The sequence below is a fragment of the Zootermopsis nevadensis genome, unplaced genomic scaffold, assembly GCF_977971745.1.
Source record: "Zootermopsis nevadensis isolate Lab colony 2312 unplaced genomic scaffold, Znev_1.0 Znev_ptg000007l, whole genome shotgun sequence".
NCBI classification, from domain to species: Eukaryota; Metazoa; Arthropoda; class Insecta; order Blattodea; family Termopsidae; genus Zootermopsis; species Zootermopsis nevadensis.
In genome coordinates, this window is record NW_028259139.1 from 9,851,152 (window position 1) to 9,878,148 (window position 26,997).

The 26,997-nt window shown below is 37.5% G+C and overlaps 1 protein-coding gene across 8 annotated transcripts in view; it reads left to right on the forward strand.

Annotated features, from left to right (window-relative positions):
• Positions 1-26,997, forward strand: part of LOC110831535 (lachesin) — a 240,036-nt gene that overhangs the window by 181,568 nt on the left and 31,471 nt on the right. For all 8 annotated transcript variants that reach the window (XM_087344220.1, XM_022067641.2, XM_087344223.1 and 5 more), the window contains 2 exons: positions 12,271-12,377; positions 18,636-18,821. In XM_087344220.1, the coding sequence (XP_087200346.1) occupies positions 12,271-12,377; positions 18,636-18,821 (293 nt within the window). The remainder of the gene's footprint in view (positions 1-12,270; positions 12,378-18,635; positions 18,822-26,997) is intronic.

Sequence of the window (26,997 nt, forward strand, 5' to 3'; positions counted from 1 at the left end):
GGTGAGTGAAGACGACTCATAACTCGTAGCGTAGAAAAGGTAGCAACGTCGTGTTGTTTTCTAAGAGCCGCGCTGTAAGGCGTGTGAAAGTCCTACCTCGGCCTTGTTTAGTGTTGGCTATTATAACTTCGCTATACTGCATTCCAGCGTTTTTGGCCGCTGAACTTTGTCAATTGGAAAATCGGAGCGAGTCACTTACAAGAAGTTTGCTGGAAGGGATTGCAGCAGGCCGCGTATTCCAAATAAAATATCATTATGGTATGTAACACAGGAAAGTCGAATTCACTACACTACACATCATCAGAAAATTAACACTACAGAGAGTAAAGTAAAGTAAAGTTTGTCCCACTACACGCCATGTAGGCGTTTGGGGTGAGCGGAGGTATAGCTCCTCTCTTCCTTGACCTCGGCACTAGATGGGGGTGAGTGGTCAGCATCACGCCCCGGCCGGCTTTACCCCCGGGAAAGGACCCCGGTACCCATTGGACAGGAGGCTGGGTGGGCCCCAGAGCCGGTCTGGACGCAGAGGCTAGAGGAAAAATCCTCTGCCCCCGTCGGGGATCGAACCCCGGTCGTCCAGCCCGTAGCTAGTCACTATACTGACTGAGCTATCCCGGCTCTAACACTACAGAGAGTATTAGTTAATATTATCTTCTTCACAACTTTTCGGTCCTCTTACAATTATTCCACTACTCACAGACCATCGCTTTCTGACAAAATCACTCGATTCATCACTACCGCTACTGTTGTCCATCCTGTTATCTTCAATTATATATATTAAATATATTAGTGACAAAGTGTGACTACGCATGACGAGATGTAGTCATAAGTGAGGAATATTTTCAAAACGTTACCTAAACCAACAAATTAACATAACCTAAACAAACATAATTTAAACTAACTTAACATAACCAAACCAAAACCAACCCAACCCAACCTAACCCAACCTATTCTAACATAACCTGTCGAAACATCATCTAACGTATACCAAATCAGCAAAAATTAACCGAGCCTTTCATAACAAAACGTAACCGTGCCGAAAACTGACTTACTGAACACGTAAGATCAAGCGTGACGTATTTTGACGTCCTGAAAAAAGGATCACCATAAGTGTCGAAACGATACCAAAATTTACAAAGCGTGACCAATCGTGACAATGCGTCACTAGGCGTGACGTAATGCAACGGCGTAACGCGATGTTGCCATAAGTGTCGAAACGCTTCGAAGATTTTAAAAACGTTAATTAACCTAACAAACTTATCTAACCTAACATAACCTGTCGTATCTTCATTTAACGAATTCCAAAGTATCAAAAATTTACCGAGCCGTATATAACACAACGTAATCGTGCCGAAACGTGACTTAGTGACCACGCGTGCAAAAGCGTGACAAAGGGTGACTAGGTGTGACCTGCGTTCACGTCGTGACAAGGGATCACCAAATATTTCGAAACATGACAGGGATTGACTAAGCGTGACCACACGTGACAAAACGTGACTACGCGTGACATGCAATAAAGGCTTGATGAGTGGTCACCATAAGAGTTAAAATACGACAAAAATTTGAAAATTTTGTTTAAACGTGACCATGCGTGTTCAAGCGTGACAAAGCTTGACCATGTGTGACTTACTATAACGGCGTGACGAGACGTGGCCAGAAGTGTCTGAACGTCTCAAAAATTTTCAAAACTTTACCTAACCTAGCAAAATCCAATAAACAAACTTCATTTAACCTAACCTAACCCAACCGAACCTAACGTAACGTAACCTAACCTAACCTATCCCAACCTATCCTAACCTAACATAACCTGTCTTATCTTCATCTAACGCATTCCAAAGTAGCAAAAATTTACCCAGCCGTACAAAACAACGTAAGCGTGCCGAAACGTGACTTAGTGACCACGCTTGCTTAAGCATGACAAAGCGTGACTAGGCGTGACCTGAGTTCACGTCGTGACAAGAGATCACCAAATATTTCGAAACATGACAGCGATTGACTAAGCGTGACCACGCGTGACAAAGCGTCACTAAGCGTGATCTACAATATGGACTTGATGAGAAATCACCATAATAGTTAAAATACGACAAACATTTGAATATTTGGTCAAAGCGTGACCTTGCGTGCTCAAACGTGACAAAGCGTGACTATGCGTGACATGCAAAAAAGACTTGAAGAGAGGTCACCGTAATAGTTAAGATACGACAAAGATTTGAAATTTTTTCTAAGCGTGACCTAGCGTGACAAAGCGTGACTTACTGTAACGGCGTGACGAAAAGTGGCCAGAAGTGTCTGAACGTCTCAAAAATTTTCTAAACTTTACCTAACCTAGCAAAATCCTCTAAACAACCTTAACGTAACCTAACCTAACCCAACCGAACCTAACGTAACGTAACCTAACCTAACCTATCCCAACTCAATCTTACTTTACCTATCCCAACCTAACCTAACGCAACCTATCCTAACCTAACATAACCTGTCGTGTCTTCATTTAACGAATTCCAAAGTAGCAAAAATTTACCCATCCGTACATAACACAACGTAAGCGTGCCGAAACGTGACTTAGTGACCACGCGTGCTAAAGCGTGACAAAGCGTGACTAGGCGTGACCTGCGTTCACGTCGTGACAAGAGATCACCAAATATTTCGAAACATGACAGATTCACTAAGCGTGACCACGCGTGACAAAGCGTCACTAAGCGTGATCTACAATATGGACTTGATGAGAAATCACCATAATAGTTAAAATACGACAAACATTTGAAAATTTGGTCAAAGCGTGACCTTGCGTGCTCAAACGTGACAAAGCGTGACTATGCGTGACATGCAAAAAAGACTTGAAGAGAGGTCACCGTAATAGTTAAGATACGACAAAGATTTGAAAATTTGTTCTAAGCGTGACCTTGCGTGCTCAAGCGTGACAAAGCGTGACTTACTGTAACGGCTTGACGAAATGTGGCCAGAAGTGTCTAAACGTCCCAAAAATTTTCTAAACTTTACCTAACCTAGCAAAATCCTCTAAACAACCTTATCCTAACCTAACCCAACCGAACCTAACCTAACCTAACCTAACCTATCCCAACCCAACCCTACCTATCCTATCCCAACCTAAAGTAACCCAACCTTACCTATCCTATCCCAACCTAACCTAACCCAACCTATCCTAACCTTAAATAACCTGTCGTATCTTCATTTAACGAATTCCAAAATAGCAAAACATTACCCAGCCGTACATAACACAACGTAAGCGTGCCGAAACGTGACTTAGTGACCACGCGTGCTACAGCGTGACAATGCGTGACTAGGCGTGGCGTGACCTGCGTTCACGTCGTGACAAGAAATCACCAAATATTTTGAAACATGACAGAGATTGACTAAGTGTGACCACAGGTGACCAAGCGTGACTAGGCGTGACCTACAATAAAGACGATGAGAGGTCACCATAATAGTTAAAATACGACAAACATTTGAAAACTTGATCTAAGCGTGACCTTGCGTGCTCAAGCGTGACAAAGCGTGACTAGGCGTGACCTGCAAAAAAAGACTTCAAGAGAGGTCATCATAATAGTGAAGATACGACAAAGATTTGAAAATTTGTTCTAAGCGTGACTAAGCGTGACTTACTGTAACGGCGTGACGAGAAGTGGCCAGAAGTGTTTGAAAGTCTCAAAAATTTTCAAAACCTTATCTAACCTAGCAAAATCCTCTAAACAACCTTAACCTAACCTAACTCAACCTAACCCAACCGAACCTAACCTAACCTAACCTAACCCAACCCAATCCAACCCAATCTAACCTAACCTAACCTATTTCAGCCTAACCTAACCTAACGCAACCTATCCTAACCTAACCTGTCGTATCTTCATTTAACGAGTTCCAAAGTAGCAAAAATTTACCCAGCCGTACGTAACACTACGTAAGCGTGCTGAAACGTGACTTAGTGACCACGCGTGCACAGGCGGGACAAAGCGTGACTAGGCGTGACCTGCGTTCACGACGTGACAAGAGATCACCAAAATATTTCGAAACATGACAGAGATTGTCTAAGTGTGACCACACTTGACCAAGCGTGACTAGGCTGGTAGAAGTTTACCGATGTTTTAGAGGTCCTTGCTGCTTCCATCATCAGGCTGTGGAAACGTCGGTAAAATTCTACCACACAACATTGCGCAACAACCCATAAGACATCCATCTTCATTTCTGAAACTTCCGGCCCGGAAACAGTATTTTGTATACCCCTCATCTTAACGACATGCGTCTTTTGTAATTATGAAATTGTGGCGTCTGGCTTAAAAATATTTTCTATCCAGAGACGGAAGACTTTTTTACACCCAATAATCCAGTTGGGGGGGGGGGGGGTTTCTGGGGTTTCCGACAAGTGCCTTAAAACACTCCCCCTAGTTAGGTAGGCAGCACTCAGACACAATTATAAGTCCCGCCCGTCCTCCATGTTGGTTCCCTCTTCCCAGCTGCTCAACCCTGTTCTGGACTTGACGTTATCGCCCCAGTGCCCCCCCCCCCCCTCAAGTTCTTCCCACAGCAAACTTAGAGACAGACCGACATTTTACTCGTCTCCTCTGGATGTAACAAGGACAAGTTCGTGCTGTAACTAGTTCCTGTCTGTCGACTGCATATAAACACGGAGACGACACATTCGCAAAATTCTAGTCCACAATGAGCCGAGGGTTATGAAATAATTTGCGATTTCCTGATAGTCATTTATCAACACTATTAGCCACTGTCCGAATGACAGCAAAGCACCGTGTAATTCTATGCGCAGTTCCTTACTATATTTTTGATTTATGGGCTATAATCTTTTGTCGTAAGAAACAGAGGTTATATGAAACGCGCTTGTGGGAACTTCCCCATCTGACAGCCAAGAGTAAGTTGTCAGTAGGATGACCTAAACACGGAAGAGTCTGTTACATGACGGTGGGCTTGCTTAGGTATTATTTTCCTATTGTAGTACGCTCTTGAGTTGCGTTTTAAATGTTACGGCTGTACATGTGTATACAGGTAGTTTCGGGCGATGTTGGTTGGGGGTTGAAAGCTGCGCTCGCTATGGAGGGATTATCCGTCCACTAACTTCTCCGCGCTCCACGAAAAGGCACTTCTCGGGTCTCCCCTCGTCTCTGCCTACACTGAGCTGGGCTTACCCTAATCCTCAACCCTATTAAAACTTTGATGCACGCCTTGAGTCAACAGGCATCGGCGTACACACGAGGTGATAAATTTCACTTCACGAATTCAGTTACACCTCCACCCGCTTTATTATTTTAGTGCATTTACAATTGAATTTTGGAAACCGAACGTCATGCAAGAGTCTTTTGCACTTCTCCATTCTTTGCCGGACGTCCCGATTTAAAATTTCGTCCCGGAGACCTCAAATCCTGACTGAGGTTCGTGGTTTTCCTCAGTACCTCCACGTAAATACAGGAAGCATTCCATATCCTTTGCAATTCGTTATTCATCTCCATATTTCTTGACATATTGTAGTCTGAGTTAGTAACAGTGACGTTAAATGAAACAATAAATAATTTTAAAAATTAGTAAGGAAGTACGTCTATAGAATATGTTTGTTTAATAATAACTCTGATAATCGTGGTATAAGTAAGGTACTGTTTTTTATACTAGAAGAATCTGGCTAAAACCTTAGTTGCATTGTCGTTGACAGGAGAACATAAAAAATACAGTCTGTTCTTCACTAAATATTATTACATATTATAAAAAGATGATTGGATTGGCAGAGCATGTAGCTCAAATGGGAAATGTGAAATTTATACAATGTGGAAGAACTGGACGTAGATGGAAGGATAACATTAAAGTTTTACTAGAATAAACAGGATTGAAGGATGTGGTTTAGACTCGTTTGACTCAGAATAGGGACCACTGGAAGGTTCTTATGAACGCGGTTTCCATTAAAGGCGGGGAACTTTGTGAGAGGCTTGGTAACTATCAGCTTCTCTACGTTAGTTTGGAGGATTTTCCCTAAAAAAGTTTTCGCTCACAAAATCCCCGGTTTTCTTTTTAAATTTTTATTTTGTTTCTTTCCATTCACGTCTTTTATCGATTATTTACAGTCATTTGTTTTCTTTTTATTTTATTCCCCTTCCTTTCTTCATATATTTAATTCATCTCTTTGCTTTTTGTCTTCTGTGAAGCTAAAGGAAGTGATAATTTTTATTATTACGAATTTGTACCATTGTTCTGTAGGAAAGGCAAATTAGATCTGCGTTCGCTCAGACACTCCGAGAACAGTTGCAAATGATCTCTCCTCTCCTCTGCTTGGTGGGTAAAGTCTGAGAAATGGAGTAGGGATTCTGGGAACAAACTGCGTCATTGTGTCAGCAGTTGTTACCTGACGTACAGATCCGTTTCCTGCGTCAGACGTATGGCAATTTTGATGACTGCAATTCAAATGGACTTTTTTCCCGTATAGGATCGTTTAATTTTAACTGCTAACTATAAATGGCGAAAAAAGTCTTTAAAAATCTAACAGTTGCTTAGTACGTCAAGAATTTCCTTCGATATTACTGATAAGTTCACAAAAACTCGCCATTCCATCCTTTCCTGAATCAAATCTAAAACTTCTTGACGATGGTGAAGAGTCAATTGAATAAAAATTTTCTTGGATTATCCATCGTCAAGTAAATATAAAACGTAAAACGACGTTTCGGTGATGGGACTCTATCTCCGGAGATAGGGATTAGCTCTATCTAGTGGGCACAACTGTGTAGGAATCTGAAGACGGAGATAGAGTCCCATCTCCGAAACGTCGTTTTACGTTTTATATTTACTAGACGATGGATAATATCCAAGAAACTTTTTATTCAATTAACTTTCCTGAATCAGTTCAATGCAGTTGACATTTCCAAAGGTTCAGTTTTAATATTATACTTTAATCTAAGTCATTTGCTTCCTTCCAAGTTTTCTGCCTAAAATTTTCTCTGTTCTTTATTAAAAAAAGTCAAGAATATTTAATATAAATTTCATGAGCTTTTTTACAGTCATGGCCTTCGAGTTGGACAAGAGTTTCGAAATTTTCTGACCAGTTAAGCAACTACTAGCTTCTGAAAAGGATATTATTGGCGACGGCTTCGTTTCGGTTACATGTCGAGGTGTCTGTTTGCCGTACAGACTGTAATGTGTTGTTGTGCTGATAAACTTTCTCAAGGGCTTGTACTCTTTCGTCTCCCTACGAATCTTTCAAATTAACTTTCTCTTCGCCCGTCACTCCACTCTCTTCTTTTCTCTTCTGTTTTATTTCAAGAAGCAAAGAAGGAGGAGAAGTGTGGAGAAAAAAGTTTGGAGGGGGGAAGGGGGATTCAAATTGAGTATATGCAAATTTATTTTAGGATAACAAAGGAAAAGTAGAGTTTCTTCTTCTTAATTTCAGTAGTGTTGTAAGGGTGCGGTAAGATAGGACAACAATAATGCTCCTGTGATCCGAGTTACCCCATTGTTAAGGGGTAGTATTATTGCTGAGCCTGTGGCTCACTTTACCCGTCCGAAGTCTTACTACAGATTTCGTTCCCAAAGATTCACGTAATCCAATAACTTCAACTGATAGAATACTCTAATATATTTGTCTCCAGTAAAGACACTAATTCTATTTATCAGTGGTTTTATTTTAAATAATATGCGACATTGGCTTTCATATGCGTAGACATTAGGGTTATATATAATTAGTTTTATTTTTCTGTTTAATTGGGATTTTATCTTTAGAGATGCATATAAATGAAATATACTTTATATTCACCTGTTTATAATATTCTGATTTTATAGTTTATGTTTCTGACAGATTATTACCATCTTCTGTAATTAATTATAACTTTATTTACCTTCATTATTTTATTTCTAGAGGAGATAATCGGTGATAAGGTTCCATTTACGTAAAGGTACAGTTGCTACTGAAGACTTTCCAATCGAAATGCAACTGTAGAGATATTTTACGATAAAGGAAAAAAAATAAAAACACATTGTTTTCTTTATAATGAAAGTTGAATATCTCTCAGCGTCTCCAAGATGGAGACCACTTTCTGTCCCTCTTATTTTCCCTTGTTTCTTCAACCTTATAAACTCTAAGTGTCCCATTGAGATCAAGAACTCGCTTTTTTGTCTCTCGAAGGGGGAGGGGGGAGTACCATAAGAACCGTAGGGTTCTATGATGCGGTAGCGATATGACGGCAGTTTTCCGGAATGGTTCCTCGGAGGATAGAATATAGTCCGTCTATGGCTAGTCACCGAACCTATAACAGCCTCCAGGTTCTTACTGTCACTCCTTTTAAACGCACATCCGGTTGAAGAGTATCCCACCAACTACAACCATTATATTACGTATGACGCCGGCTTTTATATTTCTTATAATATTATTACATTCAAATACTTGAATGTTCATTATTATATATAAGTAGTATCCAGACAGGAACCAATGTTTTTTCTTCTTCTCAAAGTAAGAACATTTGTGAGTCTTGAAATGCCATTAAATATTCTTCCCATATTTTCGCGAGAAGAAATGTTATTTAGATAGATGTGACATTTTAATATATATAGAATTATTATTTATTCAAAAATTGTCCGTTGTTAGAAATAAATAATTCATTTTAAAATTTATTCCAAATATTTATGAATATACTGTGAGGTTGCTATACTCACTGAAGTTTAAAAATTACTTAAAACATCCACGCAAAAATAGGCTATATCAATAAATTAATTAATTGTGTGGTCTAAGAACATAGTTGAAAGTCTGATAATCGCTGTGGTAATCAAGAACTAACCTGTTCTATACATCCTCATGTTTTCTTACTGTCAGTAAAAACAATTAGACCCGATCATGAACTTATATATACCAGTCCACAACTTTGTTACGGTCCCTAGGATTTGAGATTTGTCTGTTAATTAACTCAGTGTAGCATAGTACTTATTTGGAAATCTGACTAGCTAAGCAAATGAATAAATTTCCTGTCTTTTTTTCAAACATAAAGTCTATTATCTTGTTTGCAGAAGCCCGCAACAAGTCTTTTTCGACGAGCCAAAATTTCCCACCACGTGTCTCTAAAAACACAGATTAATATTTAGCATCGATTTGGTCTTATAAATGTAATAACAATTAAATAGGAATAATACTTTTAATGTAAATGTCCCAATACAATAATTAGTTTAAATCAGTTGTAATATGGATAATATGAATTATTCCCTGAACCTTTCAGCTGTCGTCATTTCCTGCACTAACGCACAAAGATCAGAAAACTACTGAAAGGAGACGGTAAAATTCGTGTCTAAGAGTTGCCTGTCCTGTACCTTAAAACCTGACTATACCAACTGCTCCCTTGGAATTCTTTGGGTCCAGTTTAGGGTCACTAGACCCTGACGCCACTGCAGAGATCCCTTAGGGCCATAGTTCACATATATTTTCCTCCATTTCTTACACTAGAAGAGAAATGGTATCGTATTTTATGAGAAAAAAATATGTAGCGTGGGATGTTTTATTTCATTTCTTTCCATTTCTTTTTTTCTTCTTCTTCTTCTTCTTTGAGCGGTATTGTCGCCATAACCATTTCGTGATAATCCCGCAAGCTGGCGCCGTCACACGTGTTGAGACGCTCATTGTTGTGCAACTGCACGCGTCCACCAAGTGGCGTCACTACAGCGACAACGGGATTTTATTGCAACACGATATGGTGCATAGTCTGATATTCAGTTCGCTGCTGAGAAAGGCGAAGTACCTCATCTGCATTGTAGACGGTTTCTTTGCATAATGCGCACGAAGTAATCGGATATAGGGCTGACCATATATGTCTGTCCGCATAATTCAACTCGAGACACATTTGGACTAAATCTGATATAGAAGTTATGCCACTGGGTTCCACCATAAAATCGCACTTTTGAAATTTCCTGCACTGGGTATCTCCGAAATGGCGAGATTTTTGTGCAGTGGTGATTTTCTGAGTTAGCATCGCTGTGCCGGCTTCGTGTCTTGTAACTTCACTTATTTTATGTTTGCAAAATATGACATTTTAATTCGGCTTCGCCAAAACACTTAATTCTGCTTAGCTTTCGAACTGTTGAGACCATCTTCATCGGAAGTCAAACCAAACCATTTTTCGTGTCTGAGATGTTAATTTCTTTAATCCCCCTCGCCGCATCGAAGAAATGTTGCCTGGGCGCTATCTTATCTAGTGAAAGGTTTCGTAACTACGGAAGCCGTCTTCGTCAGGACTCGGACCCATCGCCTTCGTTTCTGTGATCTCTTCGTCGAAACAACTATTTTGGTCTTCACATCATTCTTCTATATAGTAACCACTTCGCCTGGAACGGAACTAAGTAGAGTTTTCGGGTTTGCGACTTCCTGCATAATCTCCTCTTCAAAACAAACATCTTTAATCTTAGCCATGTACTTCTATAGCGCTAACATTGTTTATTGATGGCTTTCCCAGTCTGAGACTCTGGTCTTTATCCACTTATTATTTTCAACTTTTCAGTTTGCTGGTAAATTATTCTTTCCTTTCAAGTATGATATATGAACATCGCGTCGGTGTTCGTAGAGCAGAAACAAATCTGAAGATAAGAGAAGGGAGTGATTCTGAAGGCGCGATTGTGACAAGAACATAAAGGAACGGATAGGCCGGTCTAAGACTCTGCCTGCTCTTAGATTAAATCTTTGACGATCTACAATTTGAATAAAATTTCTGTTGCTATGACTGAAAATTTATTCACAAAGATACAGTTTTTGATTTAGTCTTTTTTAGTTATTTATCGATTTCTTCAGCTTCGCAGGCTCCGAGAATGAGAGTGATAGATTTGAAAGGGTATGTTTTACGATATTCGCATGGGGGACTGAAGAAAACGGCGAAGACTCATATTCAGTGTAGCTGATTTCTGAGACGAGAATTAAACACGCGAGATGTCGCTTACGAAAGAGTGCTAACCATTACGCCACGATGCTCATATGTTTCTCAGCGAAGTGTGTCTGACGACATGATATTTGGTTCCATAACTTCGTGCTTAGGAGTAAGACCTGTACATGATAAAATGGCTTTAATATCTATAGAAATAAAACACTGTGAAACAGAGGCACATTTGACGAATTGTAGACCGTGAAGAGGTTAGGAGGATACGGACGGAAGTAGAATTTACTATGGGAGGTGGTTAAACATGGCTCAAGACCGTGTCCAGTAGTTGACTGTGGTACTACAAGTGTACGATATCAGGTAATACAGATGAACCATATTCTGTCAATTTTCTACCCCTCTTATTATGTAGTAGCTCAGCGAGTAGCTAGTCACTATACCGACTGAACTATCCCGGCTTATTATATAATATACCTCAAACAAAATAAAACACATTGATAGTGAGAAAATCAGTACAGACAGGCAAGAAATTAAATTGTAAATGTAATTTTAATCCATTCTCAATATATGTATCTGGGTATTTCATCTACTGTTTTGTCGTATGAATAATTTCCCATGAGAGTATTCTGATAACGCGGAAATGATCCGTACATCAGTGTCCCGTTGTCCCTTGTTGCTGTGACCAGAGTCTGCTAGCTCATCTCTAGCTGAGCTGTCTCTCTGAAAGCTGTGTGATGTCTGACACAAAGTTTTGAATGTGACACTGGACTGAACCTTTTACATCATCAGATAACCGTGTTTCACTTATTCATCTGACTGACCTAATTCCGTGGTACCAAAAGTTGCTGTTTGAATACCGCTAATACCAGAGTCAAGCATTTGAAACCATCCTCAGACAGCTTCATACTAAAAATCTGCTTCCCAAAAAATTTCTTAATAAATATGATTTGAGGTTTTCACAGCGCTGAGTATGAAGATTTCTGTCTTCTGGGTTGTTGCGCTGTGTAGTCTGGTTGATGTTTACCAGCGTTTCAGAGGTCATACTGCCTCCGTCATCAGGGCGATGACCTCTGAAACGTTGATAAACATCTACCATACAACAGCGCAACAACCCAGTAGACAGAAATTTTCATGTCTTAATAAGTTGCTTATATATCTTTCACGTTTCCCCACCAAAATTTTGTGTGCATTACATGTCTCTCTGATCCCAGCAAGACCTTTCTAGCGATCTTTTCTGCCAGATTACGTTTCGAAAAATTTCAAACTGACACCGAACTATAAAGCACTTGTCCGTTTCTGTTCTATAAGGGAATCAAGTGGGTGATCAACTCACATATCTAATTTTCACCGCATTAAGGAAATTTTAACCGGGTGTTGGTGTGTTGGCATTGAATTATTTTGTGTTTATTCTTTCTTTCGGCAGGGGTGGCTTACCAGCCTGAGTTCACCGAGCCAATCGCTAATCTGACGGTCCCTTTGGGGAGGGATGCTACATTTCGTTGCATGGTGCAGCATCTGGGTGGCTACAGGGTAAGTGATCTCCTCTCTCCATGAAATATAATGCTCATTGGAAAGCAAATAGACACTAAATGAGGCTCATGCCTCTTATGAAACCCTAAGATTCACCATCGTACTCAGAGTAGCTCGAAATTTGGATACCATCTTCAGGCACTTGAATTCAGTAAACAAACTCACATCTGATTAAGCAGAATTTAAGGTTTACACGGCGGGTAGCCCGAAGATGGCTGTGTTCTAGGTTGTAATAACGTGTAGTCTGGTAGACGTTTACCGGCGGTTCAGAGGTCACTGATGCCTCCATCACTAACCATCCTGATGATGGACGCAGTAAGAACGGGTGAAACAGAGTCACCTTGACATCTAAGATCTATTCTAAAATAATAATAATAATAATAATAATAATCATACATCATTCGAAAGAAGCTATTGTAAAATGTGTAGTCATCTCTAACAATAAAACTACACATGTAGCATGTGTTAAAAACAATATGTATTCCAGAAATAGCTGCTGCTCTATGTACCTTAGGTACAAGGTCTGTCTTGGGTACATTGAAGTACATACCCTACAAAGTGATGAATAGATGGGATAATAATAATACCAACGTTTTCTCCCCAAATCATCTTTCATCTTCAAATTTTCCGACCAAATTCTTTCTGGCGTCTCTCATATCGTCTATAAATTCTATGTCCTTCGATCACCTTTCTTGATTTAATCATTTTAGTTTAATTTGATTAAGCGTACAATTTATAAAGCTCACAGAGGCCCTGTCGTATGGAATCTTTAGGCTCATCTGCACATTATTCAGAATCTTATGTATGTTTAACCTTGTATAATCGCATTGCATAGACATGGGAGTAGTCTTTTCCCGGAAACGAATAATTTTACGATAACTGTTTTTTTAAATTTTTGTTTAATTTGTATTCAAAAAATAGTTTACCGCAATTAGTTCTCTGCACAGAGTTAAATTATATTTACCAGAACTCGAATCCAGAGCACTTTTTTCGGGGACGTGGCCTTTTCTCCTGCAATGCCCTAGCAGAATCAAAACAACTTTGTTCTTTGCGACATTTTTCTGTCTTGCTTATTTTCTGAACTACGTTAGCCATCCTCACCGGACACGAATCCAGAACATTTTGATTATTTAATTTTTATCTTTCCAAAATGTTCTCCTTGTTTCAGGACATTATTATGCTAATCTTTTGTAAATTGGTTTATCGTTTCAAAGCTATAAATGAATATACTTAAAGCCATACACAAACACATAACCACATTTAAAGTTTTATGTATAAGATTAACTGCATACGTATAATGACCAATGTAATTCATACTTCATACTGTAATGTTCGAAACTAATCTACGCAAAAGGGTTTCTTGCTAAAGGAATATGTACCAGCGTCGGTAGAACAGGATTCAGAAGTCATAAAACACGACTCTCGCTGTTGAAATTAATTCAGTCACAAATTAAATACACCCTATGAAGCCATAGGATTTCCCTCCAACAGAAATCTATCAGGAGACGTGATTTTGATTGCTGTGTACGTTTCCAGGCTCCAGTTCGAGATAATTGAATTTTTTCTGCTATTCTTCTACTACTTAATTATAGAGGGAAGCTTTAATTACTAGGGACGTATAATAAAGGGACTTCACTGTGTGACTAAGTTTCGGACTTTGACTTCTGCCTACCTGTTGATTTGATCTCAGGAGTAATATTTGACGTCGTTTTAGATCTTAGACTTGTTTCTTATAAGTAAGGTACAAGAAAGGACAAGGGTTAAGGAGGATCTGCTTACTTAATTATTAAGTAATTTCATAATACTAAGTCAGTTAATGGGGTATTACATAAAATACCGCAGTGCGATCATGAACACTTAACCTTTAATTGCGAAGCTCGTCCTAATGGTATTTAAATATTCAGCCCGTACCACTAAGAAAACACAAAACTTTACTGTTACAAAGATCAACTATTTAATCTTGTTTAAATAAATATTCGCTGTTTACACCGAGAATCACGCAAGGCCTATAGATATAAAATCAACAGTTACTGATTGTTAAAGCAGGTGGGTAAATACAGCTCCCATTGAGATTTAAATTGTTACAAAAAGTGATATTTGATGTTGGTTTGTGTTCATTTTGAAGACCTTGTCGTAGGTGGGAACATAATATTAAAGTAGATGTTAAGAAAAACGTGTTAGTGAGTTGGATTGGATGTATTTGGCTCTGGGCAGAGAACTGTGGTAGGATATTGTTAATACAATAATAAACATCATTTCCATAAAATTTAAGCAATTTCTTCATTATCTGAGCGTACTGTTAGCTTATCAACAAGAACTCTGCTTCATGATGTTATTTATATTATTTGTTATTTATAAACAACGCTTTATTATATGATAGTAATGAAATCAGTAGGCCTGTGGTAGGGATTTGGTAGATGTGTTGCACGAACTGAGGAAGTCACAAAATACATGTAGAATTTTAGTGAGGAATCCTCTTAGAAAGCGCGGTGTAATTTAAACTGAGGACATGGAAGAATAAAATTAAAAGCAGATTCTGTAATAATGGAGCTGATAGAAGTAGCTCAGGATCGCGTCCAGTGGCTGACTTTGGTATAAGCGGTACTGAACCCCTGGACTGTATTAAAATAGAGTTAATTAGGTTGTGCTGAGTATCTTTTAGTAATAAGCATAATCCCATCATACATCCGTCCATTAATCCATCTATCTGTCTGTCTGTTAGTTTTATATTTTCATCTCTCTCTCTCTCTCTCTGTGTTCGTCTGTTCAACTATGCATTCAGTGATCTGTCTGTACAGTCATTCATCCAGTTATCAAAGCACCTACGTATATATAAATTGAAGCTACGTATATTTTCTCCGTCAAAACCCGTTCGATTTTTAAATTAAACTCTTATCTTCATCTCGTGGGTAATATATTTTAACATAGAATATCTTATTCCTGAAAACACGTTCTTTTCAACCTCATCATGTACATCTGAGACCTCTGTAAAATCATCAAAATTTAAGTGTGTTTATATTTGTAATTCTGGTGTTATTTATCTGTAATTCAAAGATGTAAATGTGCGTTATTAAATGTCAGTTTATTTTGTTCCAAGGACTGTAACGTAAATCACATAGATAATTTAACAGCTGAAAGTAAAATCAAAGTATAGAATAATGATATTTATGTCTACATTATGTGTAGTAATGATTTTAAATGCACAAGTTTATAATAATACTTATCACAAGATATTGTTAGTTGAATGAAGAAGGATGAGATTGACGGGACGCGTAGCATGCATGGTGCAATAAGGAATCCGAAGACAATTTTTCTTTCAAAGTTTGAATGGAAAGGGACCACTCGGAAGACCTAGATGTAGATGGAAAGATAATATTAGAACTGATTTTAAGAAAATATTACTTGGAGTTTTGGATTGGGTTTTTCTGACTCAGGATGGTTCCGAGAACACGTTAATGACCTTTTGGAGGACTGCGATTCATGTAGTGAAGTTTATAATAATATTATTAGCCATTATTTGAGATGAATTATATCTTAAATATTTTATTTTCCATTTCCTTCTGAAAAGGTTTCATGTACTTTGTATGTATTTTCCGCTGTCTTGTCCCCTTTACTTTGCCCTGTGTGGGTCTCAGATATAATAACTGTAAAGATATGACAAACAGCAGAGTAGGGGCCGGTAAACTAGGGATCATTTATAAAACATGGCTGTACTCCGTCAGCCTGCCTGGTGATTCTGTTCTAGAGGAAAAGTCAAGTTCTTGAGCCCACCAGTCTACTAACTAATAATTTCAAAATTCAACTTCATAAAAGTCACTTCGTTACGATATTTAACTATAGTCTTTGAAGACCTCAATACCGTTACGAAGAAACCTGTACAAGTCTAGCGAATGAAAAGATGTTTACAGGATTATGTTATGTTTAGCAAGGTGCGTGTTACGAACGTGGTATCTCGTTTTGAAGCTATCATTTATTTTCCGAAAACCGTTGGTGGATGGTATTATCAGGAAAACAAACCTGTTCCCCCATCTTTAAACACTTTATGATAACCATTTTTATCCCACAATATAAGTTTTACGTAAACATCATTTGAAGCTGAAATTGCGTATTTTAATAACGGAGTAGAAAAATGATTCAGAACGTTCTTTCAGTTGATAAGCAATGTTCTACACTTCTGTAAATAGCTAATTTATTTTAATATTTAGTCTAATACATACTGATTACATATAATTAGAACCAGGATAGATTAAAGAGAATGATTAATTCAAAGATGATAGGATGAGTTGGACATGTAGCATGCATGGGGAAGATTAGAAATCCGTATAAAATATTAGTTTGAATGCTTGAAGTGAATACGGAACTCCGAAGACTTAGAAGTATGTGGGATGATATTATTAAAATGGATCTGACGGAAGTAGAATGGGTTGAATTTATTTCACTCGGGATATGATCCGATGGTGGCGTTTTGTCACCACGACACCCAATGAACACTCAGGTTCCATAAAATTCAGAGAATTGACTGTCTGAGCGACTGTTACCTGTTACAGATAAATGAGGCTCTAAATCGGAATTTATTTTTATCAATACAAAAAATTTTACTTTTAAAATATGAAGGCAGCTGTATTTAGTACAATGCGAGTATTTGTTATAAGCGTACAAATATTCTGTTTTACCTCTTGCCTCTCCAAATATAACACTAAAAAAGGAAAATTTCTGTAGCAGTGGCCATGTTACGAATGCTAGATGCCTTGTGCATGCCCACGTGCTTTTATACCGCGTGCAAAGCCTACAGAAACGTTACATCATGTTACAAAGAATTTCATTTCGTATCGTTTATGTATGTCAATTTTCCCTCCCGCCTATCTGCAGGAAAGTGGAAAACATCAAAGATCCCCTTTCTCTGTTATCATCGGTCGATTTCTCATACTACCAGACCAGAACAGACCGATAAACACGGCTTCAGGGCAACTAGCCTTTTGCCCAAAACTACGACGTGTGTTTCTGGTTCGATGAGAGGCGGAGATGGTGTTATCGCATCAACACACTTCACCTGTTTCCACAGACCCATTCTGTCTCACACTCTTCCTTACTCGAACGAATCAAATTTTGAAGCACGTTCCTCAGCGAAAGAACAAAGAAGTAACTAGAAACGGAAAGAGAAATTCAATATTCTTTTTTTCATTTCTTTCTCATTTTTGTTTCACTCTTATTCTTATTCCTACATATCTCTTTCAGTTTGTTTAACGTGCTCCTGTGTGTGTGACGAATCTGATTGTGACTTGTAAACACTTTGTCTAGCGTCGCGATGCTTTGCTTCAGGTAATCCGACGCCACATATAACACTCGAAACCTTCCCTCTAGCTCGTGCTCGGAATGTGAAAGATATAACGTCGTCTCTGCTTGCATTTCGTGGTTTTATTTGCACTTTGGATCCGTGCGGATGTGACAGGAATACACAATGTATGTCCCATGTAAATTGGTAGTCTTTGCTGCGTGGTAGTAACGGAAATACTGTACACGGGCCAAAGTACCCACTTCACTTACTGGTTGCAGTCATAGAAATAATTTATTAACTAGAACGGATAAATAACACGCGTATACGCACAAAACGTTTAGCCTAATTAAAATTCTTTAAAACGAAGCCTATAGTAAATTAGAATTTAGTATAGGCTTTAATATGAATATTTCAAAATATAATAACATTATTGATTTGTTGAATTACTGTTAAATGCACAAGGAACAATACGTACCGTGGAATCGAAAATTATGACGTCTAATAATACAATAAATAATGTGAAGGTAATATGCACTAAGAATCCCTAGGCGTAAGTGTAATTATAATATTAAAATGGTTGTAGGATTTGAGTTTTTCACGGCGGTGAGTCTGATGACGGAGGCAGTATGACCTCTGAAACGTTGGTGGACATTACCAGATTACACGGCGCAATAACCCAGAAGACAGAAAGTGTTTCTTAAAGAAATAATGTGTGAAGACTTTTACTGCATTCATCTCGTTTACGATAGCGTCCAGTGGTAGTTTCAGATGAATCTTCCATTACATAAAAGCAAAACATTTATTGACCATCTGAATGACTATAAGCTTCTGAAGAAGGACTCTTTAATGTTTACTTTATGAATAATATTGAACGACACTTTTCGTTGGTTAGCTATATGAGATAAGTGTACTACTGGATTTTGGTGTGCTAATGCGGTTCTTTCTTCAGAATTTTGTCTCAATTTCTTTATTAATTTCTTTAGATTGGCTGGGTAAAAGCAGATACAAAAGCAATCCAGGCTATAAACGACCACGTGGTTATCCATAATCCACGTGTTTCCGTGTCACACGTTGATCACACCATGTGGAACCTCCACGTCAAAAATGTCCATGAGGAAGACAGAGGGATGTACATGTGCCAAATCAACACTGATCCAATGAAAAGCCAGGTAAGGAGAATTTTCTACGTCATCAATTTCTTTACATGTTCATGGCTGTTGCAGCATAATGCATTGTTTTCAGCCCAATTGACTAATATTCTTCTGTAAAATACGTAATAATTAATTGTAAAGGATAACGTAGGAAGCGATCGTGGCCTTGTTTCAGTTACTATTCTGGACTATGAGAATGACTAAGGAAAACCACGATAAATCTCAGGAGATCCAATTTCCAGACCTTGATTTGAAGTGGGATAAGAGAGAGAATTTATTCGTCGTGATGTTTGGAAAATATAATAAGACACTGAATAATATTGAGTGAACTTTATACAAAGTTCCGTGTTTCTTAAGTTAAATTTTGCAGTTGGTATATGTGAAAGTAAGTTAAGTTAGTGGTATTATGCTGTGAAAATTTAACATTTCTAAGGAAATTATTCTGAGTTAGGTACACGGTTATTTTGAAATCACATTAATGTATGTCAGGTGTTTAGAATAGAAACTATTCCATTATATAGTTCACGTTTTCTGCCTGCCTTAGTAGGTCACTAAATGGATCCAGAAACCGTAAAATATAATTTTGAAGCACGCTGAAGGAAGAATTAAAAATTCCATAGGTATTGTTTTTAGTTACTTAACCAAGGAATGATTTTTCATTCGTGTTATCCTGAACTCCAAGAGTATAATTCTTGCATAATTCATATCTCCATGAAACATATCTGTCTAACAATTCATTCACACTTGTCTTGCAAGCTTTAAATGATCTAATTATTTAGATTTCACTTTCGTGTTGCTCATTTTACTAATTGTTATTCATTTCTGAATATTAAACATATCAAGTCACCGTGAGTAAGACGTTTGACGCTTGGTTGCAGATTGACAACAAAGTGTTTGTTTACCGTCTTCATCTACAGATACTCTTTGAGGCGAGAAATTTCACATCGACATCACTCACAGAGACACCGTTTGCTTATAGTAGCGCTAATGTTAAATGTTAGCAGATAAATTATAATCTTTCTAAGGCAACTCCATATTCTTCCCTAAGGCTCTAGTGAAAATCTAAGCAATTTCCTCGACACGAAGTAAAGGAATATCTAGCTCCTTGACTGTGATGCTAATAAATGTGTGTTGTATCAACTTGGCGTGTTCTAGAAGCTCTATCTAAAGCACCTCTTAACATTGTATTATGTTCCCACGCAAGGAAATCATTCTGGTGAATCCTCAGTTATTATTATAAGCTGCTATTGGCTTAAAGTGTATCGTAATTCCTTCAAACGCCCCAACCAGTCAGAGTGACAGCGGAGAAGACGCACATGAAACCTACCGAAACCCCTGCAATGATGGAATTGCTTTGCTCAGCTCAAAAGAGCCACCGCCATATTAAAGGGAATGCTTTATTATTAAAACACAGTACTGATATATTAAAAATATCAGTCATGAGACAGTAGAGCCCAGAATAGTAGGTATAATAAACTTGAAAAATCGTTGGTAAATGTATTAAAATTTAAACACGAAATTAATTGCGTCCTTTTTTTATATTGCGTTGTTATAAATATGTATCTGACTTATACATTGGGTCAAATTTGTACCCGAGTGGTTTTCTCCCCTTTAATAAGCATGATATGACTATTTTCCAAGGAAATATCTCTCATTATAGATGTAACATTATACGTTTTTGGTCGGGAACTTGGATACGAGAGGCCGCTTTGATATACACGAGTGTAATATTAAAATATGTTATTAAAAATTCAGGTTTTGGGGCGTATACTGGATTTACCTGTCTCAAGATAGGGACCAATTGCGGGTTTTTATGAAGGAGATATGAACATTTGGAAGTTTAGAGATGTGTTGACTGTCTAAAGGTTTATTGACTTCTCAAGAAGAATTATACTCCATGATTATGATTAATGTTTTGATATGTTTAAAGCATCTGATTCATATCTATTTTTTTCGCCGGTACGCGTCGTAATGTTTATGTATATTTATATGAAAAACTATGAGCAACTGTTTATAAATCGTAAGCCTGGAGTTTAGAGACTTAGTGACGTCATAGAGACGCATTTGAATATTCAGGAGCTTGGAAACAAAGTTGGTGCCCAGTTATGGAAGCAGGATCACTTGTAAAGTGTCTCATTATTAAATTCAGGGCGCCAGAAGTCTAAGAAATGACAAATTTTTTTTCAAAGCGTCGGTTGTATTTCACACTCAGGGATCGTTTATCTAATTTAATTATTCGTGAAACGATGTAGTTTCACTGTTCATAATGTTTTCGTCCATTTTTAAAATCTCTTTTCGCCGAGTCGAGTGATTACAATTCCTACATCGTATTTGGGAGATCCCGAGTTTAAATCTCAGTCAGGACAGCGGGTATTTTTACTGAGTTTACGCATGGTTTTCTTCGGTCCCTCTACGTAACTTTCGCGATAGTACCCTAAATTAGACTACAGTTGCTTCGTGCATCGTCATATTTAATTCGTTACGTTTTGTTTATCTTCACATTCAGAACAGTAGTCTCAGCTAATGAAAAGCGTCGTTAAATAAACTATCAATAAAATTAGTTTTCTGTCATGTTGAACATGGAGGTATGATAATACATTTGACACACCGTATTACATAAGACTAAGAGGAAAAATTTGTAATCATAACGATAATTCGTAATTTAAATAGTAATTTTATACAGAGAAACAAGTTTTTTCTAATGGATATACGGAATAGGCTAGTAAGTATAAGTTGTTGTATAGTAAGGTGTTTTTGAGAAAAAATTAAAATCTTGTGTAATGGGATGAAATTAAAAATACGAGATATTTGTGTAGAACATGACAACATATTTAATCAATATCGGTTGAATATGTCCTGGGAATAAACATTCGTACATACTGTTGGAAGACACATCATTCTCTAATGACTTTATTTTGTCAGATTTCTGTAAAACAATCTCACCAACCACGTTATTTTAGTTTATCACTAAACTAATGTCAGTCTCCTTTTGTGTTAGATTTTCGCCATCTGATTTTTCTTCAACTGTGGTATTTTTACCAGCTAGTAAATTAAAGTTTTATAAAATTCAAATATAAACTTGTAGAGAAACTCGATATGGGTTGAAGCACACGGAAAGCAACGAATATTAATCGATCTGTTTAATTGTGGCTGTGTGAGACATGAGAGGTCTGTGGTGTTACTTGTAGTAATCACAACATTATGTCATAGCAGCATTCCGTTTTGTCAGGCCGTAGTCAAAACCATTCCAAACATTAAACAATCCCGCAAAACTTCGCTGATCTTCCTAACAGCAGCTGTACTAATCATTAAGTTACAGTAGGCAAGAACCATAGCTTTAAGTCCCGAAGGAACAAACACCAACACATGGTTACTAATTTTTTCTGTTTCCGTAACTTCTATTACGTGTATAATGTTCTTATTTTTATTATAAAGCATTTTAAAAAATTTTCTCAACATAAAGACGTCTGAAGATGTCTGTCTTCTGGGTTGTTGCGCCGTGTAGTCTGGTAAAGTTTACCGATGTTTTAGATGTGCTTGCTTCCTCCATAATTGTCGCCCTGGAGGCAGCAAGGACCTCTGAAACGTCGGTAAACTTTACCAGACTACACAGCGCAACAACCCAGGAGACAGAACTCTTCGTACTCACCGTCGTGAAAACCTCAAATCTTACAGATTATTGGATAAGTAACTGCATGGAGGGGATTGTGCTGTTTGTTAAGGAGGTGACAGTACTCGCAGCCAGCTAGGAAATTTCCACCGCCGCATGGAACCCAGTCTCTTTCTTAGTCGCTACTTCTGTAACCCTGTCATCTTGAATGTACGTTATGTATTGTCCAAACTCGTGTTGTTTTAATGTGATTTAGCAAATTTAAACGTACTGATGAAAAGTTGGAGACTTTCAGATAATTAAGGACAATTTATTTTTTTCTTTTAATTCGTTCTATATAACTACTTGTACCATGTCTTATAATTAATGCTTTAAGCATAATTGAAACATATTTTATTGTCTCAAAAATATCATTAACTTTTTTTTGTTATAAGTTTTATGAAGTAGCGTAACTCTGTGGCGTGTCACACTTCCCATCAATTTCAGCCCTCTAGTCCACCTGATAGTAAACATTCCCCCTGCACCGCACTACAATCGCCTACCCACCACAGGGATTTTCTCGTGGCCGGTGGACAGTATTTGTTCCTAAGAGAGATTAATTAACAAGAGGATGTTGGAAGTTACACAGATAAAAGCTTGTTATAGAAATATAAGAGTTGTTGAAACAAAGATAATGAGATTAGCATGGCAAAGCAAACAACCTTGAAAAAAGAGAAAATTTGTAGACCTAAGTATAGTTGGATTCATCTGATAATTGGAAGGGGTCCAGTGGTGGGAACTTTTTGTACCGTGAAACAAACCCCTAGGCTTCATAAAAAAATTGAATTTCTGGACTAGCTGACCGACTATCAGCATCTCTAGATACTCTGAGTCATAGGAATGGTACATTTTGTAACTGGTTTGAAATCTGCCCCCAGAGCCTCAATCTACTGCTACAGAGAACCACGATGCATAGTCACAGCTTTGATCACGTATTGTCTTGTCTTGTCCTCAGGAAACTTTCTGTAGTGCCATCTGGGGTTGATAACGCCTTTAAAACACACACAATTTGTTGTAATATTTTAAAACTGTCTCTCACATTTCTAACAGTTGAACGTATTCTTTAAAATTATTGGAGTGTCGTAATGTAACGTACAGTTAACATATCTTGTAAGATGTAATGATAGGATAGTTGGCGTTTGTTTCAAAACTGGAAAAACGCAGAACTTAGATGAAATAAATTAACAAAGGACAATATTAGGTAATTTGAAATTTTGTGATTTGTCTGTATAATAAGTAATATGGCCCGTCAAAATTTTACGGGAATAGAACTTCTTTGTTTCTGTCGGTAACAATTTATTGCAGCGTATTGTTTGAAGTCCGCATTGAAAGTCCGAAATTTATAAAAAAAAATATAAATCAGAAAGCATTTTCCGCCCGACCCAACTGTAAGTACCAGTATAACCTTGTTTTCATTTATTGCTACCAGAGTCTCCATCATTTTTTTTTCAGCGTCGCATGAATTACACTCTTGTACGGTCAAGCGAGACGGACATTGGCTGTTATATTTGTAGTAGACAGATTTTGTTTTGTTAGCATTGTGTTACCATGGCTACTTTAATTTGTTCATGGAAATATAACAACGAGGAAGTAATAGAAGTTACAATTATTTTAAAACAAAACTGGCATAAAAATAATCTTATGAAACATTAAATTTACACGATCTCACCACTTTACCGTACCTTCAGCCGGATTAATCCTGTCCACATTTCCTATGAATCGTTAAACAACAGGCTAAATAAAACACGTAAATATGAACTCTATAATTCTAATTTATTATAAATTAATCAAAATGGCAAGACATGAAAGAGGACGGATGAAGATAGAATATAAATAATTCACCTGAAAAATTTAAACGTGAATTTTTAAAACATTTTTCAAAAATAAAAGTCAACATTGAATGACCTATTTTAAAGCAGTGAATATCTCCGTCTGGCTCTGCGTCATTCCGTACAGTTGGTACCACATTTGGCCGACACTCAGTTTGGATGATTATGATAACTGGAATTTATCATCTGTAAGGGAACAAATGGATGGCTGGCGTCCAAAACAGAAGATTAACTACACAGAAAATGAGCTATTAGTACGTGGAAGAAGAAAGAGACGAAGTTGATGATCGATTTGCGTAGCGGATTTAACGTGTAGGCTGTTGTATTCGGGGAATCAAAGCGTCTCACGTCACCTCCCGATAAAGTAGGCGCTCCTGCTTCGTTTCTGGAAGGTCCTGGTTTCGAATACAAGTCCAAAGACTATCTATCTGCAACGAGGTTTTCTAAAGGCTTACTCAAACTCTTCATGGTCATATAGGTACGTATGAACGTTTAAGTAAAATACACTGTTTAAGTCTTCGGTCATAAAGATGAAGGCAGTATGTCCCTCCGCAACATTGATATAAACTTACAAGTCTGGAACCTCAAATCTGGTAATTGGTCTTACTTCGTGAATGTAGAATATGCTTTGTTCGTGCTGTGTTGGCTTCTTTTAAAAAAATTGATGAATTTATGCCACAGAGAAGGTCTAATCCCCCATCTAAGGGTTCCTGCCGCTTGCGTAAATATAGACTGATGAATTTAAACAACACAGAACCGAGGGATAAAATATTGGTGATACTTATTTTATTTATTTTTCAGTATTTGTTTATTTAGTTATTCATCACTATTTTCATTTATTATTTACTGCTTCCGCCTTTCTTTCTTTTCTCTTTTTCTTTCCTTCCTTCTTTCCTTCTTTCGTTAGAGAAAAATATATATATATATATATATGTATATCAAGAATTTGGTCGACAGTTTATCATAATCGATTTTCTTCTCACAATGCCTCGTATTTGCATTTATTTCTGATCTTATTATTTATTTTATCTACAATAAATGTGCTTACGAATTTAAATAGCGCTGTTAAATAGCCAACCCATCAACCAACCACATGTTCCATATGAAAAATCCGGGCCATGAACCCAGGTCCACATGGTGGGAGGCTGTGGCTAGCCACAGGACCGATAAATCGTTGTCGATTCTCTGGACTCTCGACGTTAACACTGATTGTCTTCGTAAACAGTTTGCTGTTTCAATGTTTTTTGGTGGAAATAATTTCCAGTATAAAATTAACATATTAATGCTTCACTGGCGACATTCGTTGTAAACAATGAATAATTGGATGTGTGAGTGTCTCTTTTCCGAACACGTTCTTTGAGATTTTACGTGTTTCATTTGTCTTGACGTTTCTCTACTCCGGATAAAATCTAATGTTGATTTTAATATCAACCGGATTAATTACGTATACGACTATTGTGTACCGTAACTACATAATTTCTTCAATTAGGCATTGTTATTAAAATGCACAGCATGACAATCTTTATGCACTTCTATAACCTAACACGTGCTTTGCTTTATAGCTCTCCCCACATATGTTACAAGGTCCATAAAGTTTATATACTATGCAGGGAAACGATTTATCTCCTCGGTTTACCACATTGCAATTTGAAGACTAGAAGTATCTTCTACCTGTTCCGATGGATCGATCAAGTATAATACCTTCGAGATGTCGTCCATCCCCTGTGGCAAGGCTCGTCACTAGACGATCTGTCCTTATGAAACTCGTTGATAGGGCTAACCGGCTCACATGAAGGCGTAACATTCAGTTTCAGAGGTAAAATGTATAAAAAAAATGGAGACCTTTTGATTCAGAAACGAAGCAGCGAGATAGAATAAATGCACTCAAAAACTGTATAAAATGACCATGATTTTGTTCTGAAACTGTTTAATTTTGAATGGAAATGTGTTGTCTTAGTTGGTATTATTCTTATTGTTTATTGTTTTTATTTAGTATTAATATTTTATTTTGTACGTCATCTATTTATTGTACCATAGTTATTGACTTCTAGTTTTGTGCCTGGCTGTAATTGGCTTTGTTTGGCTGTTGTCATGCACAATAATAAATTAATTGAATTGAAATAATAAAAATAACATTTTACTATACTTATTGTTATAACATTTTTTCAATCAAAGGGTTAACGTCAGTCTTAACGAAACAGGGTTGGAGGGTGTGGATTGGATTCTTCTGGTTCAAGATAGGTACCAATGGTGGACTCTTGTGAACAGTGTAAGGAACATCGGATTCCTTAGTGTGCGAGACACTTATTCACAAACTGAACGTACTCTAATCTTCTCTAGAAGAATTGTACTCCATGGAGTTGGTCGTGTTTTTGTGACACTCTGTAGGCTTTTCGGATATGAAGATGGAGTCCGCACGTCCGTCTAGAATTTCAGTAACAACCTACAAGACTACGCAATATCACTTTTTTATTTGTCAGTAACTCTAACGATATTGCATACGATGGGTTCTGTCCAGCCATTAGCCACGAAAATGCTGAAGAAATCCACGGAAAAATATCGGTCAGGATAGCCGGTTTTAAGGCCGAGATTTAGAGGCCGGTCTTTCGAAAACAGGGATACCAACTGATCGGCTAAGACTTTCGAAATGCTGCGGTGTTAACACAAAGTAACATTATTTATATGTCATTATTATTGCTACTTTGTCATTATCACT